At 49.6% G+C, this 17,201-nt stretch overlaps 2 protein-coding genes across 2 annotated transcripts in view; one reads left to right on the top strand and one right to left on the bottom strand.

The window, feature by feature from the left end:
• Positions 1-6,102, bottom strand: part of LOC119094239 (rhodopsin) — a 7,292-nt gene extending 1,190 nt beyond the window's left edge. Inside the window, exons 1-2 of the mRNA XM_037217314.1 lie at positions 5,940-6,102; positions 1,978-2,133 (exon numbers count right to left, since the gene is read on the bottom strand). Coding sequence (XP_037073209.1) covers positions 1,978-2,133; positions 5,940-6,102 — 319 coding nt within the window. The remainder of the gene's footprint in view (positions 1-1,977; positions 2,134-5,939) is intronic.
• A 9-nt stretch (positions 6,103-6,111) lies between these two features.
• Positions 6,112-6,588, top strand: LOC119094238 (histidine-rich protein PFHRP-II-like). The gene has a single exon (XM_037217312.1). It carries the CDS (start codon positions 6,112-6,114, stop codon positions 6,586-6,588), a length of 477 nt encoding a protein of 158 aa, XP_037073207.1.
• Positions 6,589-17,201: the final 10,613 nt, after the last annotated feature.

Here is a 17,201-nt window from a genome sequence, read left to right as displayed (position 1 = left end):
GCCGGCTGGTAATCAAGAACGCGGACACGAAATGCTCCAATACAGCTTTTATTATTGCCAGCAGCCGTGTGCGTTAGGTATCTGTTATTGCCGGATGTCAAGGTCATCATGGTGTAAAACTGAATGCTCAGGTTGACAGGACGTCACACACGCGATTTCACCAAGCCATTTCGGAAATATGTACGGTTCGCATTATTGACTCGGCAGGGAACACGGAAAAAACTTGTGAAGAAATGATGCTGCTGATTTGCTATGCCCTCACCGAATACCCTGCCGATAATTGAGATGCATGTAGCAGGTCAGTGTCGCAGCAAGTGAGTGATATATATGTAGCAGATCATGCATGTAGCAGGTCAGTGTGACAGCAAGTCAAGCGATACATATGCAGGTCAGTGTTGCAGCAAGTGGAGCGATATACATGTAGCAGGTCAGTGTTGTAGAAGTGAAGCGATATACATGTAGCAGGCCTGTGTCGCAGCAAGTGAAGTGATTTACATGTAGCAGGTCAGCGTCGCGGCAAATGAAGCGACATATACGTAGCAGACCGGGGTCGCAGAAAGTGAAGCGACATTATTGTAGCCGGTTAGCGTCGCAGCAAGTGAAACGATACACATGTAGCAGGTCAGTGTCGCAGCAAGTGAAGCGATACACATGTAGCAGGTCAGTGTCGTACAAATGAAACGATACACATGTAGCAGGTCAGTGTCGCAGCAAGTGAAGCAATGCACATGTAGCAGGTCAGTGCCATACAAATGAAGCTGTATACATGTAGCAGGTCAGTGTCGCAGCAAACGAAGCGACGTACACGTAGAAGACCAGTGTCGCAGCAAGTGAAGCGGTATACATTGTAGCAGGCCAGTGTCACAGCAAGGGAAGAGCGACTGCGCGCGATTCTGGCACGGAGCGACATCAGCAGCAATCGGAATCGCAGCCGTTTGCACGGAAGTGAGATGCACGACGCAATGTGCTAATCCAGTTGAAGCGTACATACGCACCAAACTGATCAGCACCAGCCACGAATGAGAGGAAAACATGTAAGAAACGTATACGTGGCCATCTGTGCAGTCGGCGCGTAGCACCAAGAGTGACACTTTTCGGAGTCATCTGCGGAAGGAACAAACACTGCAGGACCAGGATACCCACAAATTGCCCCCGAAACTGGAAAATCCACCGATTTAGCCTGCTCCCTATCTGGAGTTGATGTGCAGACCGGAAAAGCGGAAGGGAGCTGGAGATCCGCAACTCTGTTTCAAGAAAATCATGTGATAAATACAGTTTTCACTGCCACGAAAAAGGATCTGCGCAAAAGTGTCACCTACTTATATCCAGACGCTTTTCTGGTCACATCAATATTAGCGGAGTATCGCGGACATCATCACGCCAGCCGTCCAGCTGACATGTCACGGAAGGATCGCCGCCGTCCAGCTGACAGGTCATGCGCGGATCGCCGCCGTCCGGCTGACAGGTCACGGGAGGATCGCCACCACCCAGCTGACATGTCACGGGAGGATCGCCGCCGTCCAGCTCACATGTCACGGAAGGATCGCCGCCGTCCAGCTGACATGTCACGGAAGGATCGCCGCCGTCCAGCTGACATGTCACGGGAGGATCGCCACCGCCCAGCTGACATGTCACGGGAGGATCGCCGCCGTCCAGCTGACATGTCACGGGAGGATCGCCGCCGTCCAGCTGACAGGTGGCGCACGGATCACCGCCCCGCACTGCATTCTGCACTGTTCAGATGCATTGAACTGTCAGACGGTAGTACAATTTTTATGGTAGTCAGATGTTAAATACCGTTTCTGCCATGGGTAGACCAACGGGAGCTGGCTACCATGCCCTAGGCGATGTCCACTCTGTCAGGCCAAACATTAGCATGGGTAAGAAGCTAATTGCCTTGTTCAAGGACTTACCTCCCAGAATGTCCCAAATGCATTCCAGTGGGCTGTGGCAGCAGCTATCTGTGACCGAACTCACCGTCCCGGACGGGGTGCCAGTCGAGGCTGCAGCACAGGCCGTGCCCCTCGGGTCCGTAGCGGCCCCAGCCGAGCAGCGGGCAGGCAGACCAGAACGCGGACCACGCGTACACGCCCAGCAGCAGCCGCACCGGCGTGTGCGGGTGGTTGAGGCTCGCTGTCGGAGCCACGGGCCCGTCATCAGCCACTGTGACAAAAGCACCGCAGCAAAAGGTGCCACGGAGACCAAAATGTTGTTGCCAAAGTCTCGAATGAGACCGGCATCCTACACACATTAAGTCCGCTGCCATACTTAAGATATGTACTTTCGCACGTTTCGCTCCCAAAATATTTAATTTGGACTATATATGATATTTAATTTGGTAAGTGCTTTGATTTTAATGCATGATATTTCATTTTATTTTTATTTTTTACACATGATATTAATTTTATGATATTTAATTTAATATCTGATATTTAATTGCAATGGACTGCGTTCAGCCGCGGCATCGGCGGTGCTGGCGGCCGCGGCGAGCAGTTTGTGTCGTGGACGGAGCCTGAGCGTAGCCGGTCGTCTGACGCGCCTCACCGCAGCACGGACACCGTCCCATAAGAACGGGTAACCATGCCGGCGGACGGCGCACTCGATGCCAGCACTCGGATGATCCGCTCAGCGACTTAGGTTATTAAGGTGGAGACACCGCCACCTGCCAAATGACTGCGGTCGTGGGTGCGACCTTTGCGCTATACGGCAGGACGCAGGTTCACAGCGCGGTGGCGCGGCGCCACAACTACACGTGAAGGCACTCGATTCTGACCAGTTGTGTAACGAGGAGATTATCGAACACTCACCGGTGAACAGCCAACAAGCCTTGATGTACCGGATGATGGAGATCGAGACCAAGGATGATATGTTGACAAGACCGAAGAAGAATGAGATCGCGCCATGAAAAGTGCACCCTGCAACAAAGTACGTCGAAATAGGCGCACATGTCATGCAGCAGAACATGCGAGTGTCCACAGCGATATGAGAACCAAACACGGCCTACGCCCTTACATCTCCACCACATAAGTTATGAGCAATTGGATCCCTCTACTCCAACACTAAAACCATCGTCCATGTGTGATTGTCACGAATGACCTGTCGAAAATCCTAAGCGTCAAGCGAAGATAAATTTTTAAAGCCATACGTTTCAGCGCACCGTAAAAATTCTCGCTCCACCTTGAATTATGGACACTTTTCCTCTTTAGAGTCAAGAACAAGCCATGAATGCGCGCGAATGGCCAGGAAGTATTATCTCCATACAGTATCGAAATTTTTGAACTAAAGCAAATCTAAACATAATTACGTCTTTCTTGCACTCAAGCAAATTGTGCGGCAAAACACCGCTTTGCGCAACACAAGCACTCAAAATCAGTTCAGTGATATCACCTTCCTATGGCATACTGGAAAATATCGTGTGAGCGTATCCCATCCAAACATATGATTGGGCTGCATTCCACACTGACGCGATTTTGATCAGCAATGAAGCAGGACAAATGCCTACCTGTCAGGTTATCCCACCACCTTCTGTACATAATGTATGCCATTTACACTGCAATCGTTGTGGAAATTCCTCTAAACATATCATGTCTTCGAGTGACGGATGCCTCCACACACATGAGCCACAAGTGTCATATCCAGCAGTAGAGTACCTCCTTTTCTCAGCGTGCTGATAACCGATATTCAGAGTTCACTGATCCCAACGGCAATCTAGACAGACCATTTCGTTCAGGGTAAAAAGTCTTCGACCTGGAGGACACTGATGGCATCACAAATCAAGTAAAAACATACCACCGATTCTGGCAGTGCGTGTTCTGTAAACTGGCCTGATAATAGTTTGGAACGTTGACCATGGGGTGAATGCGTCCGGAACATACCGAGAGCGAAAATGCAACACGTTTTTGGCCTTACATCAGCTAAGATCACCTGAGGTAGATACTGCAACGCATTTTTTGGTCTTAGTTTGACGTGATACACACATGCACACATACACACAGACACACACACACACACACACACACACACACACACACACACACACACACACACACACACACACACACACACACACACACACACACACACACACACACACACACACACACACACACACACACACACACACACACACACACACACACACATACACACACACACACACATATATATATATATATATATATATATATATATATATATATATATATATATATAGGCCACCTCAGGTAAATAACCCAACATAACCATTGGTCGCTGCTTGAAGTGATGCCTGCTTGCAAACTAACATTGTTACAGAGTTCGAATACTGGACGAAAATTGCCCTACGTCACCGATAATATCGCTCATTTTTTTCGTGACATCGTCAAAGGTCAAAGGTTCGAAAACAGCTTTAAGTGGTCCGATGGTAATAGATTAGCTATTGAATAAAGCTCTAAATTCATCGGTTGGCCGCTTGAACCGGCTGTCTGAAGAACTTAAGTCTATTTGTGTACGTATGATATTTATGACGAGAAAATAAGCAAGTCAGTAAGAATGACGTTTCCGGTTGGCCTTATAATGTCAATGTTAAATGGCATAAGGTGTCCCCTAAATTTAAATTTCCACACAGACACCTTAGATGTGCATTTGAGCGCATCAGTATTTAAGCTACCGTGAACTTTGCTTTGGCAATCAAGGCCGATAGGGAGACCTGACCTCAGTAACTCCAGTGACCTGGGGGGCTGAAGTCGTTTTGCTTTAGCGTTTTAGTATACTTGTTAGCCGCCTGCAGTCTTGCAGCCTCGGCCGTTTTTTTGCTCGCTTAATATGCTCAGCCTGAGAAAAGGCCCGAGCATCCGAGCAAGCCAAAAATCCAAGTTCGACCATATTCGTGTAGCTCTCGGCGATTAAACGCCGGAAGTCTGCCGCTTAGCTGCAAACTTGATGAGCCATAATGCCAGAATCCTGTTTAACGGCAAGCTCTTCCCATCTCTCGAAGAGGGCACCGGCTCAGAGCCTTCTACAGTGCTCATCCACTCCTTGGACGGCACGGCCAGATAAGCGTAGCTCAGGGCCTACAACCAAGAGCTGGAGACAACTTCCATGCCAGGACCAGGGTTATGCGAAGACTGCCGGCCCAACGAAAGGTGAACGGCACGGAGCTGGACAGCGATGCGGCCAGCAACATAAGACATGAGGCATCACACGCTAGACGCATATTAACGCATTCTATATTGCACCTCTGGCCATTCTGGTCCATCGTTTAAGATAGAACGCAAGGCAAAATGACAAAAATCATTGCGAAAGACACATGTATACGAACTAAAGGCATGCATTCATGCATGGCTAATCTACATTCATACAAGTTCAAGGTATGCTTGCATGCGGACCTTAATCATATGCATACATGAACTACACTGAATCACATGTATACATGGATTACACTATATCACATACATACATGGGTTGCACTCCATTACACAATACACAAACTACACTTGGATTCACTTACCAGTACACCAAATGATACTAACTACACTACACTATACACTGCAAGGGGGCGCAATGGCCGAGTGGTTAGCACCCTGGACTCCCGCGCAATGGCCGAGTGGTTAGCACCCTGGACTCCCGCGTGGGTGCTTGGGTTCGAATCTCGATAGCCTGATGTCCGCTGAGCGCTGATATGGTCAGTGCACTCACTGACACTTCATAAAGGGCTGCTTAACGACACGCGTCGTGTTCCATTAAGAAGAAAGCCTACGCTTTGCGCAAGCTAAGTAGTGGCAGGGTCCTGCCGCATGTACCGCTTTAAAGCCCGTCCAAAGGCACTGATTAGGAGGTACCTCAGCTTCGGCGACAGTGCAGTGTGCAGCACGGCCACCCGGCGATGCAAAGGCGGATTTCCCATCTCGGCACGCATTATCGTCAAGTGAAGGCTGCCGTTCTCCCTCTTTTTTGCTCACCAGTCTCGGACACCACGAACGCGCGGGCGAGCACATCCGGCTCGCCGAGGCGAAGCACTTTTTGCGCCAGCATAAGGATGCGATGGCGCACCAGTCCTCTCATGGGGTTGTGATGGCGCACCAGTCCTCCCATGAGGATGTCGTGGCACACCAGTCCTCCCATGAGGGTATGATGGCGCACCAGTCCTCCCATAAGAGTGTGATGGCGCACCAGTCCTCCCATAAGAGTGTGATGGCGCACCAGTCCTCCCATAAGAGTGTGATGGCGCACCAGTCCTCCCATGAGGGTATGATGGCGCACCAGTCCTCCCATAAGAGTGTGATGGCGCACCAGTCCTCCCATAAGAGTGTGATGGCGCACCAGTCCTCCCATAAGAGTGTGATGGCGCACCAGTCCTCCCATAAGAGTGTGATGGCGCACCAGTCCTCCCATAAGAGTGTGATGGCGCACCAGTCCTCCCATGAGGGTATGATGGCGCACCAGTCCTCCCATAAGAGTGTGATGGCGCACCAGTCCTCCAACGAGGGTGTGATGGCGCACCAGTCCTCCAACGAGGGTGTGATGGCGCACCAGTCCTCCCATAAGAGTGTGATGGCGCACCAGTCCTCCAACGAGGGTGTGATGGCACACCAGTCCTCCAGCAATTAGCCAGCCGGTGTTCTCAAGCAGCCCTGTCACACAGTCAAACTTTGTGCGGCCAAAGATGGCTTGTAACTAGTACTTAAGCACCTCTTGCAGTCCATATAACTTATGTTGGGCACCGTTTCCATGAACAACGCTGCAGTAATGGAGCTGCGAACCGGCACCATGACCAGGACGTTGACCAGCGTGTGGATCACAGAGAAAGGCAAACAGTTTCACAGATGTCACGGACCAGATGAAACTCCAAAACAGTGTTGGATAACAAGATGTACGTGGAAAATTGCATGTGGACGTGGAAAATATATCGTGGAAGTCCCATGTGAGATAATTATCTGATTATAGGCTTAAGTTCTTCGCTTCCAAGTAAGGTGAACGACATGGCCACGAAATTTAACAGCAAATTTAAGAACACTGCGCAGATTTGGACGGGCACACACACACACACACACACACACACACACACACACACACACACACACACACACACACACACACACACACACACACACACACACACACACACGCACACACACACACACACACACACACACACGCACGTCCACGCACACATACACCCATGTGCACACACACACACACACGCACACACACACACACACACACACACGCACATACAAAGCAATGGGAATTCCCAGCGTAAAGTTCAAAAGACGTGAGTGACTAGGTGGCGCAAAGCGTCGTAGAATTGTATAGGAGGCGCAGCCTACCTGCCTCCGTTCTCACGCGTATGAGAGCTAGATTAGTGTCCTGACCGGTAGAGCGAGAGCGAAGAGAGGAGTTATACTGTACCTGAGAGGCAAGAACTTGCGGATCGCCGGTAACACTTATTTTGTTAAAGCAAGATAGAGGTGTGCTTTTGATAAGGCTGACCGGCAGTAGGCCAGCCCAGCTTCTCGCGCACGTCCGAGATATAATCAAATTTGCGATCGCCGGAATCAACGCGCAGCTTACAGTGCGAGATGGCTTGGAGGCGTTATATGTTTTTCTCAGGCCCGGTGCCGTAGACGGCGAGGCAATAGCGAACGTGCAAGAGGACTCAGGCACTGACCAGGGCAGGCAGAGGGTAAGGCAGGCCTGATAACACACGTGGGATAGGCAGGTGAGGAAACCGCTGCACTCTTCGGCGAGGGCAGATACGTGAGAGTCCCAGGATAGGTGCTTTCCGAACACTCCGCCAAGGTTCCTAAACGGTGGGGCTTCACGCACTGCGTCCTCGCGGAGCCTAGCAGTGATGGGGCTCATACCTCGACAATTGACGGGAACCACAAACTAAGGGGCCGTTTGACTAGCATTTACTTTCAGACCGTGGACGTGGAACCAGATGTCCAGATACTCAAGTGTCTGTTCCATTGTGGCCATGAGCTAAGGCATGGAGTCTTTTTCCAGAAATCAAAACTTGGGTATCACCGGCGTACTGAACGACGCGCACGTCAGAGGCGCACTGATATATGTCATTGGCAAATATCTGGAAGAGCAGCGGGCCTAGAAAGGACCCTTAAAATACACCGATAGAATCGGACAGGGACTTGGAAAAGGCGTTGGTTACCACTCTGGTCAACGGTATCAGCGATGGGGTATAACCACGGAGGTGAGAAAAGAACCGCATAGCATATTTTCTCACCTCCGAATAGAGGTGAGATAAGATCATAGAGATAGAGGATAGAATAGACTTGAATGTTGAGAAGAAGCCTTGTGTAGTCGATCACATCCGAGCATTTGAAAAGATGCAGACGTCAGAAAAGATAAGTTCCTGGTGGTCAGTGGCGGCGAGGATATGGTCGGATACGGTAAGGAGTACGGTTTCAGTGAACATGCGGGAGCGAAAACCTTGGTGGGATGGGGAAAGAGGTTATTAAGAGTTATTGTGGTACAGGTAGGCATAGAACTGCTGATGTAGTGTGCTGTGGGATTTTTGCTGTAGCGAAGACGATGGAAATGGGCTGGAAGTTCGAAAGATTATATCTGTTGTTTACCCCGGCGACCTAAAGTTATAGCTGAGACTAAGGAGTTGCTTCTGGCTGAAGGTCAGCCAAAGAGCTACGGTAAGTCAGCTTGTGATACTCGGCGCAGAACAGGGGACATAGGAACAAGCTACGTTACGTTAGACCGGCTAATACTGTTCGGAATCAATGCAAGAAAAGCGCATGTAGATAAGATGGTAGTGCTAGCTTTATTCCTCATAGAAAAAAACAACAGGAGAAAAGGGAGATAGATGCTTTGATATTTCTGCAACGCGCCTTCATCAAAACGTTTTTCTACGAGAAGTAAAGCTATTACTATTGTCTTAGCTATATGCACAATGTACATCGCAAATACACTTAACAGCTTACAAGACAAACACACCCGAAATTACGTTGAGCCGGCTGATTTTGTCCGGAAGCAACTGCAAGGTAAAACACGCAACACACACCCACTCATTGTATTCACCGATAACGATACGCTAAGGTGCCGGATGTCCCCTTCATCGCAGCAGGGGTTTCCCCGCGCGGCAGGAGGCGGGCCCGCGGCTCCGTGATCAGGTTCATCAGCGGCCTGAACAGGTCGCTCCCCGGCAGTGAATGGGGAGCAGCTCTGCGCGACCTTGTCGTATTGTGTGATATAACCCAGGGGAAGCCGTAACCGGAAAAAACCCGGATTCATAAACTTAAGGGGAAAACCAGCACGCGATGTTGAATTGTGCTTAGAAAACCCTTGCAAGTAAGGAAAACCAGCACATTTTGGCCGAATTGCACCATGGCAAGACCTCTTGGCAATGAGGAAAAGCTGCTCGTTGGCAATTGAGCCGTTAGAACCCAACAACACGTACATATTTATCTGTGATTATCTAAGTTTGTTCTGTGTAAAAATCCGAGGGGAGCGCCAAGAGCACTGGGTGTGAGGCGCCGAGGTCGGTAGGCAACGTAAATGGAACTCCATGTGTTTGTTTTTGTACGTGGCGAGTATTTCACGGCAGCGTCTGTAGGTGGGACAGGTGACTATGAAATGGGTCAGCGTGCATAATGTGTGGCAGTAGTGACAGATGGGTGGTGGATTGCGTTCAGTGATGTATGCGTGAGTTAGTTTTGTGTGGCCTATACGGGGCCTAGCGAGAAGGCTCTCCTTCAGGCGCGTGCTCTGGCTTACGGAACCCCAGGGTAAGAGTGCGGGCTTGACGTGTTGGCTTGCGTACGTGCCGCCTGCCGTGCTGATCCCATTCATGCTGCAAACGGCAGCGGTATGCTGAATCCATGACCGCAACCCAATCAGACGCTGGGCGAGTGAGGTAATTACGGGCAGGCATATTGAGAGTTTGTTTCGCTGTGGCGTCAGCGAGCTCATTCTCCTGGATGCCAGTATGACCTGGCATCCAGACGAAGGCAGCGTGGTATGTACGCGGTAATGAGGACCATGTGGTACGAATTTTAGGGATTAAAGCGTGAAAAGAATTGTGCATCGCTGATAACGAGTGCAAGAAAGAGCTGGAATTGGCACAGAAGACAATTTGTTTAATTGCGAGTTTTTAGGGCAGCAAAGTGCTGAAAAGTTTGCAACTAATTCTGAAGTGTAAGCCGTGTGATGGCCTGAAAAGCGTTAGGCTGTACTACGCTGGCTGCAGATATATGCAGCTCCCGTGCAGCCATCGCCCCGTGAGTCATTGGTATATATATATATATATATATATATATATATATATATATATATATATATATATGTGTGTGTGTGTGTGTGTGTGTGTGTGTGTGTGTGTGTGTGTGTGTGTGTGTGTGTGTGTGTGTGTGTGTGTGTGTGTGTGTGTGTGTGTGTGTGTGTGTGTGTGTGTATGCGCGTGCGTGCGTGCGTGCGTGCACGCGTGCATGCCTACGTGCGTATGTATTGCGCTCATTTCTAAATTCTGTAAACAAGGACTGCGCCTCCGTATTTGTGGCGGTACGTTCTTTGCATGTAAACAGGAGCCGAATCGCTGCAGGGTTGTCCAACCTGAATGGGCGTAGCGGAGGCGTGGAGAGCATGTGTATCTTTGGGAGCTGGAATAAGTGTTGTGCTTTAGATACGCGGGTGCTGATTGTGACGTGCTTGCTGCGTTGCGTGGTGGGTGCTGTTAGTGTTCTGAAAGTGAACTGTGTGGGTTTGGCAGCTGCCCACACTTAAAACGGGAGCAAGTGTAGCTTACGTCGGTGTGCGGGTGATCGTATGTGTGCTTCCACCAGAAGGCTGGACTGCGGGAAGGTGCGGAGGGCACCCATAACTACGCGGAGAGCGACGTTTAAGGTTTTTTTAACAATTCGGTCCGAACCCTTTAAATGGATGGATGGATTTCTGGGATCAGACCTCATGCCAAGCAGTGCTTGTCGGGCGAGCCCTGATCCCTACCATCCGGTTACACAATTTCAGGCGATGGCATAATTTAGTGCCGAAAGTTTAACGTGCCGCAGTGCTCGCCACGGTCCGTCCTGCTCTCTGACGTCGTCTGACCTTAAGCGCGACCGCTGCCACCGGCCGCAGGCCATACCTGTCAAGGGCAAATTGCGAGCGCCTAAAGCAACTCGAACCCGCCACGGGTGGGTGGATCGGAAGGCAGGCGCTCTGACCAATTGAGCCATCGTGACGGACACAAGGTGGTCACAAGGTGCTAATTTTGAAGGAAGAAATACCGTAACATATAAAAGCATTGAAATCCAAAATCGGTCCAATCATGGTGATACATAGAAGGAACGGGGTGCACTTACCGAGGGCCCAACTCTAGTCCGGTAAAGCATTTTAAGATATTGGGCCGTCGGGTGCAGTGTTGCTTAGGTCGGCAAAATGGGGAGAGGAAACAAATCGGCGATCTAGAGTGATGCCGAGGTAGTGCTTATGCAGCAAACACCTCACAATCAGCGCCCGCGCATCTAAAGCACAACACTTAATTGGGTGACGAGTGGGGTAACTTGACCTGCGCACGTTCAAAGGGGCTCGAGCCTCAACAGTTACTGGCTGCCGAGAGGAGTCAAGTGCTGCTGATTTTGGTGCAGAGGTCTCAACACTCTACCGGTCACACTTCTAATGGTTGTGATTTAGAGCAAGTTGTACACAATGCTTTGCTCGATCGACACTGGAATGGGTAAGCTACATCGCCAGGTCGTCGACGAGGGGAAATGGGTATGGTGCGGGAAATTTGGTGCAAACCATTTAAAACAGCGTTTATCTTAATTCAAAAAGAGCGTTGGCGATACCACGCTGTCTTGGACCTCGTGGTCCTGATTTGCAGGTGCGAACAGTGTTTTCCATAAGAGAACAGCGAAGCTTTGATCTGCCAAAAAGTTTTGCAAAAATTTGTCGAGTCGGCCGCGGACTCCAATTTGTCGAGTCGGCCGCGGACTCCAATCGTGTGTAGTTTCATAGGAAGAGCATTATCATTTTTCGTCATGGAACGTGACCTGAACGTCCAAAAACAGAGAAAGAACATTTTTTTTCTAAAACCCACGTTGGAGCGAGTCCACATGTCCACTAGGTTGTCCTCCGTGGAGCGACTGGGGCAGAAGCCGTTTGATAAGTGGAGAGGAGTTTATGGGGCTCTAAGTAGGCCCTGATGGCCCTGTGGAGCGATGACCTTTCTCTCAAATTGTTTAGATGCAAAGCTTAACAGAGAGACAGAGCGCTAGCTCGAAGGGTCAACGAAAGCTTGCTAGGTTTTAGAAAGAGGATAAGAGTGCGGAGGCGCCAGGTATCGCGCACGTTTCAATAAAATCTAAATATCGTTGAAGGCAGAGGAGATTTACCACTCCAGACTCAGCGAGACTATGGGAAAAGCAAGAGCTATCCGGTCTGGACCCACCGAGGTGTTACTGCACTTGCTGAGAGCTACCCTCAGTTTGTACGGGGAAGAACTGTGTTATGGCGTTCGGTGTTGTCAGTAGCAAAATCGAGCACTTGGAGAGTGATGTTGAGCGAATCCGTGAGCTGCTGAGAGCATTGATTGAACGATGAAACGGAGGGCGTGGGGCAGAAAATTGCATGGCGACTTCGAAAAGACACCTCATAGTGCTGATTGTTGACTATGAGGTGTGGGATTTTGTAGTGTAGATACGCATTTAGTTGTGAAACTCCTCATAAGCGACCATATTTTTGAGAGAATGTGAATCGGTTAAATGTGGTAGCAAAATGTTCCCAGATTTCCTTTTTTGCTTGTCTTATCATCACGTCATTTTCATGTCAAGTCCCGCGAGGTTCCTCTTCGTGGACTATGCAAATGCGCACGCATGACCCGGCGGCACAGGGCCACTGCGCGCCGACACTCATCGTTCCACCAGCTAAACTGTGAGCTTCACTTCGATGAATCGTTGATAAATTTGGCACTTTAATCACCGCAAGCATTTATGTCGCAGATTATATAACAATCTTAGGGACCATTTTACTTATTAAAAGGCAAACTGCTTTAGCGGCAAGCCTTACCAGCATGCGACAGCTTTGAAAGGCCTGAAAGAGCATATCACTTAAGAGTGAGCAAGAAATAGTTACTTTTGCAGTCACTCAGGCAAGAAGCCTTTCGTATGGCGTGCCAAGATCAAGAGGGCAAAACTGCCTGGTAAAGGAGCTTGTTTGCAAAAAAAAAATCAAAATGCATTTCACCATTTGTGTGGTTATCACAACACTGGCCATAAACATGATGCAGTCTATGCTGATGCAAGTTGTATTCCAATACATTCCATGTGGGATATGGGCGGTGCCATTGCCTGCAGTGGCTACACCGGATGGAAACAGAATGGTGTGTAATAATTGTTGACAAAATAGCTGGACATGACACCAAGGGCTTTACTCTAACATTCACTTCATTTTGATAGCACAGGTGCATGCAGCGTGTGCATTACTACACCTTAAGGCAGCAGCTACCCAACGTAAAATTCAGGTAATAGAAGCCCGTTTTCACTAGTCAGGCGTATACAGGGAACCTGTTCCCAATGATCATCAGACCGCTTGTGATTGGGTCAGTGAATGACTTCTTTCTCAGTGTTCAATGGCAGCTCATACTTATTTCACATGTCCCCTTAAGCTCTAAAAGCTGAGGTCTGACCAGCACGCCGCCAATGCCCAACATATGCTTAGTAAGCACAGATATCATGTTCTTACCAGTTACCGTACTTTTTCCACAACTGTTGTGCAAAATAAAGCCTCTCCATGGGTGAAGCATTTTAGGATGAAACTGAGCACTGAAAAAAGCTAGTAAATGGGAGACAGCTGCCTCCACCAAACTTGTCAGCTATGGGCAGCATTGCCGCCAAATCATCCCTAGTTCTCCACGAACCTGCACAAAGTCACATACAGTCACACCATGTGTTGCCCTTCTAATACGCAGCACGTTATAGTTACAAACGCAGCACGAAAGTGGCAAAAAAAGCCGCGCAGCGGTCGACGCAACCACGTGGTGTATCTGACGGTGGGTGCACATCACCGCAGACGAGTCGACAGGCAATGGTATTACAGAAATTTCAACGGCGTGCGGTCTTCACTTTATCTGTTTTCTTGCATACTCCCGACCTTTCCCGACCGACGTGCCCTCCTTTTGCTTATGGTCCATCATTGCGGCTTTACGACGCACTCAGCCGCTTAGGCTATATGGCGTCGTCTGCCTCTCACCCTGGCAGGAAGGGCAGGCACTCCGGGGACTCGAACCCGGTACCCAGACGCGTTACTACCGCGCTATCGGCACCTGTCCATTTTGATTTGATATTCTGAAACCCTTGTTTTTTAATCACAGTGTCGTAAGTGTAGCTGGAAATAATTATCTCCAAAATCGTGAGATACTGCGGCCGTTGTGATTTCAAACCCGACAAGTCAGACCTATATATCATTCTATCTAAATTGATGGCAAGTCGGGTTAAGGTAACATATACCCAAAACATAAGGCATGTTTACGGCTGTCAGTATTACCTGTACACATCAACATCATTGGGAGGGTATCGTTAGCTCTAGTCAATGGCCCTTCGGGGATGTCGCTTGTCAGCGCTGACAGCATCTTGCGAACGCAGCGGTGGCGGCGGCCATTATGTTTTGTTTTTTACATTCAGATGAGGGCTGCGGGTGTGCGCGATTGGACGTATGGTAAGGATAGTCAGTTAATACGCACCGCAACCAATTCATGTTGGCCTACTTTATACTAAGATGAGGCACAAGTATTGTGTCGTGTCAATCTGCTAGACTAGGCTCTAGAAAAATGTCATTGTTCTACGTTGCGTTGGCAGCGACTATAGGCGGCTAAGATTCCTATACCCTGAAATTAAGGACCAAATTCCGAATGCACGTGCACCACATTCAGCGTCCGAGATAACAAGGCACATGCGTGGAATCTGTTACTGTGATGTCGCTGGTACACCGGGCATGTTCAGAGTATCGTACTTTTTCGTATCGAATCACGCAAGGGATCTTCAGGTGCGTACCGCTCTATACCGCCAGCGCTCTCCCTATACGCACGAGAGCCGTAGCAACCAAAATAATGGTCATGCCAATACCGCGCAGTAACTCGCCATTTGTAAACCAGTGCATTCGTCCTTTCCTGCACGCTGATTGGTTCATTTTTAGCATTGTATTTATTCACGCACAGTCCATCGATGCGATCGATAAAAATGGCATAATGCGCGACCCAAACGCACATTTAAGCACCAAAATTAACCATGTGTAGTTGCAAAACTCTCCTTAGCGGTGTATTTGGAAAACTAAAAAAAAACAGAAGACTCACTCCCTGTAATGCCTGACGTAAGACTTGTACCCTTTCTTTGGGAAACTGGCTACAGGACGCGGGTTTGTCGTCAGGTCGACGGTGAGTGCATAGAACAGATCGATGTGCTGAGGCCGGGAGACTATTTAATAATTTAAGAATGTTAGGGAGAAATTTAGGGGGGGGGGGTATTATCCTATGGGATTTCGGAATGTGGTGCACTACGCTTTGCGGAGGTTTCATTGAGGCAGAAAATGAAAATCCGCCTGTCCTGAGGGGCTCCTAATTCAAGATGGATTGGGGAATAGTCACTGAATAGCGGATCTGTTTGCACGCTGCGAGGTGAAGTGCACCGCGATTCGTCGTGTTCAGAGGACCAAGTCAATTACGAAGTAACTGACGGCCCCCCTGGTGTCGAATGTGTGTAGGTGTTTGATTGTAGAGGTATGCGAGGTCGTGAGTATGTAGCGGTGTGTGGGGCATGATACCGCGTATTTGTGTGTATGGGTACCCCACGCTCGGTGTTGGGCGTCAAAGTCGCCCAAGATGCGGGAAGGGGAGCGGACTTGAAAGAAAAGGTCGGAGAGCTGGGCGAAAGTGGGGGGTTTAGTTGCAGGCAGATAAAAAGGGACGAGATTGAGGTAGGGTTATGCGAACTTTAAATTAACTGCGGGAAGATTAGGAGTGGTATAAAAGTGTATTCTATGGTGCTGTAAATGATTGGGCACATACAGCACCGTACATACCGTACACATACGACACATACCACTGTAACACCGCACCATATGGGATACCAGAGATCTCATATTCCTTTGGAGTCTGAATTCACTGAATGGGGAAGCCATCTAAGAGGAGTGGGCGAGGCCATCTGGTTAGGTGTCTGGTGGGGCGAGAGCGGGCCTTTGAAACTCTGGCGCCGGTCCGCCTGCAGGGAGGAGAGGAGAGGGGGGGGGGAGGGAGCGAGGGCGGCCTCGGGGACCCGCAAGCCTCAGCAGCGGGTCGCGCTCCTCGCCCGGTGATGGGGAGGCCGCCTGGGTTGACCCTGAAAGATCGGTGCCGGACGGCTCGAGGCCGGACTGGACGACCCAGTGCTTGAGGACCCCGGCTCTGACGCGGCTCCAGGGCGAGTGCGGTGAGAGCCGCAGGGCTTCCACGAGCCCTGGTGGCATGGGCTAGGGTCGCTCCTAAAAGGCTAGAGGCCTGGCCTGAGGGGCCGAGGACCAGGCCTGAGGGACCGGTGCGCGGGCCTGACGTTCCGTGGCGCGGGCCTTAAGGCCGGGGTGCGGGTCTGGGCCTGCACGGCTAAAAACAAGGCGCGCAGCGTTGCATGCTGCAGATGCAGTAGCCACGGCGCAGTAATTTGACGTACAGACTACTGCAAGTGTTATGAAATAAAGAAATTCCATGCATCGCATCCCTGTGCAAAGCCGTTGCACCAGCAAGCAGATGGACACAAAAGACGACGAAGGAGACGTAAGTGTACGTAGTGAATATGAATATGAAAAGCAGTTGAGGTATGTAACGAGCGCTGGGTGGTATTACAACACGAAAGGCCTCTTTAAATGTCGCGACACTGTATGTCAAGTATCTTCTCCAAGTTTGACATTTTACCTATGATATAGGGTTGAATTAGACCCCGTAACCCAAAAATAAGTCCAGAAATAGACACGGCACTCATGATCACCCCTAACAACCCCAGATAACCCCTAAACAGATAATGCACCACTATCTATGTTATCTATAATCCAGATCAGAATAAGAAAATTGGTTAGCCAGCCAGGTCGTGGCGGCCACCATGTTGAATCCTAAGAAATGCTGAAGGTTGCTGAACTAGCAACCAAGGTAATTTTGCTTTTCTTAACACATTAACCATGCTTCTGTGAAAAGGCTTGCGATAGTCAACATTGCCGGGTAAACATTTTGGCAGCTG

The sequence above is a fragment of the Pollicipes pollicipes genome, unplaced genomic scaffold, assembly GCF_011947565.3.
Source record: "Pollicipes pollicipes isolate AB1234 unplaced genomic scaffold, Ppol_2.1 Scaffold_4002;HRSCAF=4701_pilon_pilon_pilon, whole genome shotgun sequence".
In the NCBI taxonomy this organism is placed as follows: domain Eukaryota; kingdom Metazoa; phylum Arthropoda; class Thecostraca; order Pollicipedomorpha; family Pollicipedidae; genus Pollicipes; species Pollicipes pollicipes.
This window is presented reverse-complemented; position numbering and strand designations above follow the sequence as displayed.